Consider the following 6609-nt stretch of genomic DNA (forward strand, 5'->3'; position numbering starts at 1 on the left):
GGGATTGCCCCGAGGAGCTCGTAGAGACGAGTTCTCCCGAGGATATCTCTAGGTGAGGAAAATTTCGAGACTTCACCAAAACATTGGGATGGTCTACAAATAACTTTTCGATAAAAGATTACCGACTCCATCATCTAAAATAAACAAGTCACGATATCATTCTACGCTTGCATCATATGTATACGTAAAACCAAGTGAAAAACTCAGTCTGACAATTCAATAAAATTTAATTAATAAAATAGAGATTAAACTAAGAAAAGGCTGTATTAAGATAACTTAAGATTAAATGGTACCGTTCGTAAAACGGGCGTCACGGAGGTGCTAACCCTTCTCCGTGCGTAACCGTACCCCCGAACCCATCTCTAAAAAACGTGGGCCAATTCTCGTTCTTTCGACGGACCTAAAAATAATTTAGGACTTCGTCGATTAGAATCGGGTTAATAGGTGGTCAATCACACCTAGATAAAAAAGGTTGGTGGCGACTCCCACACCCACACGATTTTAATTTTCGCCCGCGTCTGAAGGACGGGTTCCCGGACCCGCACGTCACGACACTTACTCGCTCATTTCACCAAATCATCAAATGGTTTTCCATCCAAATCAAACTTTTAATTATATATTTCAATTCCACAAAAACGTAAAAATGGGTAAGACAAATTCATCCTGCAATTGTCCCCAACAACCCATTGACACCAAGGTCAGCCAACTGTAAATTTACTTCCAGGACCGTATAAGGTATATAAACTCCTTGATAACTTCTACTTTAGTCCCTGCATCCTTCACATCTCAAATGCTAAACAGGTTTCCCACTGCCCGATCAAAGAGGCTTCCTCCAATAACCCTCCCAAAAATGAAAAACCTGCATTGAGAACCTAACTATGTCCAACGGCAAAGTTCCATTTATTGTTTGCTCTTGCTGTAACATAAGAAACAAATTAAGCATGAAAAAATGACACAAAACAATTACAATATAATGACACCTGCATCTGGACATATTATGAAAAGCTCAAATCAAAAACCTTAAATAAATATTTAGGAGCAGGATTCAGTTCTTACCAAGCAATCAATTGGATTACCAGCAGCCATAAACAATCAATCCTCCTCCATAGGTACATCTGGAATATCGAACCTGTCTTCCTCAATTGCTTTATTGATCACAGAAATAGGAGATGGTAACATCAAGTCAAGGAAAGACAAATATTTACTCTTTACACAGACCAAAACAGAGAAAATATACATACTCAATATTGAAGATGCCTTTATATATAACAGATACCAAAATTGAAATGTATCTGTACTATTTAAATGCATGCACGTTACAGGTATGGTTGGAAACATAGATATAGCCATTTTTATATGAGATATAAAAAATGCAGAAACCATAATTAAGAGCATCCAATTCTCAGGCATTCTCTCTTTTTCTAAAATGTGTGATCAAGCATACATATCTTGTAAATTTAATATTGAACTGATGGATGTCAATCCTCAGATCTCTCTTTTTATGAAGCATTAAAACAACTAGCTAGTTACAACTTACAACCTACATTATGATATCTTGCTTCCTAACACATTACAAGACATTTTTCATAGCTTTCCCCACTGATATATCAACTTCCTGAAACACATTCAGTATATTATAAATTCTAAAGCCTAAGAACAAATATATACACAAGCAATATTACATCAATAAAAGGACAAAAATCTGTAATGTAATAAAATGCTTACATTCAAAAACATCAAATGAAAAGAACACTAGAAGAGAAAAGGATATCCATCAAAATAAGGTCATCCTCCTCACCACGATTGCGGCTGTTATCTAGCTCCCTAATAATTTCGGGAGTAACCTATATTTAGAAACATAGAAGGATAACTGATTATGATTGCCACAAAAATGCAGTGGGAGAAAGTAAAAATTAGCTATTCAATTATGAATGTCTACTGGCTGAAAAGAAAAAAGGTTGTGTCTGTGTGTGTGGGTGAGATAGAGACAGAGAGTAGTGTCTTACGAATTTATGCTTTTGTGTCTCAGCTAGAATTCTAAGATTATCTTTATCTTCCTTGCACAATTTTTGTACCTGCAAGCGAATTAGATGACTGTACATGAGGAAAGAGCCAACTGCAAAACCTTCGGATGCAATTACTAGTATTAAAAGCATACAAAGCCCCCAACTAATAAGGCGTCTACTGGATCATTTTCAGTCATCTCTAAGACAAAGTATTACATAATCCATACTGTTTCCTTAATTATTAAGGAATCAATTACAGTGAAATACAATTGAGTATACTAAAAATTCCATCAGAAAAACTCAATTACTGCAACATTTAACTCTGAAGTAACCCTTATATTTTCAGGAGGCATACAAATACTTACCCTCCATTAGAGAATAAATAGTCCAGAAAGATATTTACCATCCATTAGTTCAAGGTAAAGAAAAAGAAAAATACATCACCTCCATCCTCTTATTTACAATTTGTAAAATTCCAAAAAAGATCTTGTACTATATTCAAGAAAAAGAGAACACAGTAACTTCAAGCGCAAAGATAATCAACAAAAGTGAAAGAAAATGTGGTTGAGTAAAGCAATTGTCAATCTATGAAAATGACGACTGAAACAATATCTTGGCCTTTGATTTCAATATACCTCAATGAAGAGACACTCTAATAAACTTCCTCCTCACATTCTTATATGAACAGAGGTCCCCTTCCAAAAACTTCTCGAAAATCGTTTAAACAGGAAAGGTAGATCAATAAATTGTAAAGAGCATCCACAAACAAAAACACCATACAACAAATAAAAATGCCAAAAAAGGCAGGGCCAGCAGTGTGATTGTAGCTACAAACAGGAGAGAAAGGAGTTGGAGAGGACAATGGTGTCTCTCTATGCTGAATGCTTCTTATGTTTTTCATACATTTTAACAATTCTTTTCCTTCAGTTGTTTCAATCAGAATAGCAAAACAAGGGATAAAGCGAGTGATGCTTGACATGTAGATTTACCTCAGAAAAGGCCTACGGGGATATTATCTCATTGAATTGTCATGCATATTCAATAAAATGTGAAATAAGTGTTATTTTCACGTGTTGGAATTTAAGCCCAACCTCGCACAGTCTTAAACTCTGAAAATAAAGCTTAAATAAGCCTTAAAACCCACATATCAGCAGAAGCAAATGAAAGGAAGAAAAGAGAGAACTTTTGAGAAATAGAATGCTTTGTATTTCTCAAGAGGCAAGACATTGTCTTTAACAAATTTACTGACCTTTGCACAAATGCCAGAAGCGACTGATGCCATATGACAGGCATTATCCTTGTATCCTCAAGAAATCTCATAAAATGAGAAACAACTGCATCAACAACACAATATGGCAGAGCATACTTCTTCTCCAAAAGAAGCTTTATAAAATAACTGCAAAATTTTTTACCAACAAAACATATAACAGTATGTTACAAAAAAAGGCAGTAATAGAAAACATAAATTGCCACTCTCTAGATTACTGACCCTGACCCTTATTTTATACAATGCAAAAGAAAATGAATAGATCTTCAAAGCAAGATCAAGGAAACCATTAACCTTGAAGCATGTTAAACTTTTTTTGAGACCACCCACCCGCACACACACTCCCTTTTGCTTCAGAGATTGGGAGAGAGAGAGAGAGAGGGGGGCACGCAATGAAGAATGTCAAACATTTGAATACCTTGTTGTGCCACAGAATTCCATCTCCGCAAGCATCATTAATGCAACACTGCAATTGCATTTACAAGTTAGATATCCGCCACAATGTTCTGAAGTAAAAGAATTGGACTTTAAGGATTTAGCAACTTCAAAGAGACAAAAACAAAACCATGTGTAAAACCTTCAAACCATTTAGATTCAGTGCAAAAAATCAACAAGCAATGAACTTGCTTGTAAAGATCACAAACACCCCCACCACCACCCTTTTCATTATGAAGAGATCTAACAACTACAATAATAAGTAGCACTAATTTAGACAATTCTTGCACCATATGTAGTTATTCATTTTCACCAAAGAGCTACAAGTTATCCATAATTTTTGCCACAGCCAGCTGAAAGATCCTCAATGTTTGTGATTCTTATTTAGGCAACAGTCATATCCTTTCATTGCAATATCAAGCAACTTACAATAAACGCCAAATAACAGACTTCAGTAACCAAACAAATACAACAAGCCCTGTATACAGTATCTCCACTTTTGCATCTTGGCTCAACATACACTCCAATTCTAGCGTTAGAACAAAGACACCCCAAAATATCATATGATTAAACCCACCACTACAATACCTTGAGTGAAGCCTAGGAAAGGAGACTTTTTGAAGAACACTCCCAATAATATCAGCCTCCCTGAGATTGCATGTCCCTGACTGAAAAAGAGCAAGGAAAAAAAATAGACAAATATGTTGAAAAATCCTAAAAGCATTCTATGATAAATCCTAAGAGTCAAAACTGCATAGCATACTATTATTGACAAAGCACTCAAGAGTCCAATTTACTCAGTAAAGACTATGGATACAATAATAAGAAATCTTTAAAAACCATGAGATACATGCCAGAAGAATCACAAGGCCAAAAAAGGTGAAAAATCAAAGATATTAGAGAATGCCTTACATACACTAAATTTGGAGCATTTATAAAGGTAAATAAGTGAATAATAGAAAATAAACTAAATCCCAAAGTTCATTCAACTGGGCAGAAAGTTGAATACCTTACACAAAGGCAACAATATTCCCTTGTTGAATGCAGCAGCTTTGTATAAAGCCTTTGTCAAAGACTGATAAAGTGCAAAATGAAGACGTTTATTCTTCCGAATATCATCTCTAACACGAGGAAGCAAGACTAGCCTATAAAAACGCTCTGCCTTCTTAGCACCCAAATTGGAAGCAAATATTTTTGTGGCTTGAAACATCGCATTCGGAGACCAATACTCAAGTTCAGTCAAGTACAGAACATCCTCCCAGAGTAGCATTGACGGAATGTGTTTAAAGGCCTTGGGCATTTTCCCTGCTGTGTATTTGTTCAGAAACTTTCCAACTCTGCACATTTAGTCCACATCCACAATTTAAGGCTTCCGAACATTCTTTTATACATACAAAAGAATCTTAAATACAAAAGGATAGAAATATCACCCCTTATACAAATCTATGAGGGAGTCATCCAACTTAGGCAAAGGTCGTGTTTCTGCAATTAAGCAAGTTGAACAATCAGTCACCATTACGCATAAAGTAAAATACTTTCAAACTATCAATAAATTAAATTAACCATAAAAGAATTAATTTAAAAAAATGTTACCTGAAGCAGCATTTGCATCACTCTCCTTGATCTTCTGAATTATAAGGTCCGCAAGCGTCCTTTCTGGACCAGCATTCCTCGACAAGAATGCCTCCAGCAATTTCTCATCTTCCTCATCAATGTCCTCCGATAACATAAAGTAAACGTAGGTATTTCAAGGTTTACATGATAAACTACAATAATTTGCAATTTGAAGAGCAAAAAAAAAAAAAAACAAAAACACTACTATTTTCCCAACAATCTAAGGCTCCATTTTCTTCTTTCTTTTGCCACTTGCTTTCTACTATTTGCTATATACTTACTTGTAAATTGCTAAAAAGAACAATCATATTTGATAAAAATACGTCAATAGTTAAGTTATAACAAAAAACATATCTTTTCTATAAAAAAATTAAAATTTTAATTATTCAAAAACATTATTTTCATACTTCTGAATCAAAATAGAGCCTAAACAGCATATTAATCGAGAGAATTAGTTTTTAAATAAAATTACATGATTAAATAAAGTCTACTTACTTCATAGTTGCCAAACTGACTTTGCGTCTCAGAAAATCCACCAAAATCATCAATATCCTCTTCTTCTTCATGCTTATTCCGCTCTTCTTCAACAGAACCAAATGCGCCATTAAAATTCCCTGCTGAGTCTTCCTCATCTATTTCCTTCTGCTGAAGAAGCACTTCTTTCACGATTTTCAAACTCATCCCATAAGAAATCATCTGCACAAATATATATATATGAAAGAAAATTAAAGAAAAAAGAAACAACAAATTCAAAACTGAGGAAGAATTAAAAAAAAATGCAGGAAGGCGGCTTAATTTTACTTTGTCTTGTTTTTGGTGGTGTTTGGCCGCTCTGAAGCGTTTCTTTGTGGAGGCAACGGAATCGTCATCTGCTTCAAAAGGTTGTGGATTTTGGTTTCGTTTTCTTTTGTTCTTCGCCATTGAGGGGCTGCTTGCGAAAGCAAATACTAATAAAAAGAGAATTGATGGTTGCAAGAGATTCAGAGGAATGAGGGCGAGGCGGCTATGGGAATGAATGGGAAGATTTTTGATGAAAGAGGACGAGAGACGAGATTTTAGTGCCGCACTTCGCCAGGGTTTTACGCAGTGACAATTTCGTAATTAAACCATACAAGATTTTCTCCCGTGCGGCTTGTCTCGGAGGAAAATCAGATACAGGGCTTTCAAGGACCAAAAATGGAATTACATATGCCCGGTGAAAAAGAGATCCAAGTTAGGAAGAAAAATTCATTTAAACATTAACTAATATCCACATTTATATATATATATATATATATATATATATTT

The 6609-nt window shown here is 35.0% G+C and overlaps 1 protein-coding gene across 4 annotated transcripts; it reads right to left on the reverse strand.

Moving 5' to 3' along the window:
- On the reverse strand, positions 588 to 6545 carry LOC18590232 (bystin). 4 transcript variants are annotated; one of them, XR_001929452.1, is made up of 12 exons: positions 6124 to 6545; positions 5818 to 6018; positions 5302 to 5425; positions 5139 to 5190; positions 4718 to 5045; positions 4297 to 4376; positions 3692 to 3739; positions 3256 to 3402; positions 2007 to 2075; positions 1772 to 1844; positions 1057 to 1172; positions 588 to 916 (listed from the first exon to the last, which is right to left on the reverse strand). XR_001929452.1 is itself a non-coding variant. In XM_018127452.1 (12 exons), the coding sequence occupies exons 1-11, from the start codon at positions 6241 to 6243 to the stop codon at positions 1093 to 1095; spliced, it is 1326 nt and encodes a 441-aa protein (XP_017982941.1). In that variant the 5' UTR covers positions 6244 to 6545; the 3' UTR covers positions 588 to 916; positions 1057 to 1092. The 4 variants fall into 4 exon arrangements, 1 of the variants encoding a protein (XP_017982941.1); XM_018127452.1 differs by having other exon boundaries at positions 3252 to 3402; XR_001929453.1 differs by having other exon boundaries at positions 588 to 859; positions 1057 to 1844.

Source organism: Theobroma cacao, chromosome 9, assembly GCF_000208745.1.
Source record: "Theobroma cacao cultivar B97-61/B2 chromosome 9, Criollo_cocoa_genome_V2, whole genome shotgun sequence".
Classification (NCBI taxonomy): Eukaryota; Viridiplantae; Streptophyta; class Magnoliopsida; order Malvales; family Malvaceae; genus Theobroma; species Theobroma cacao.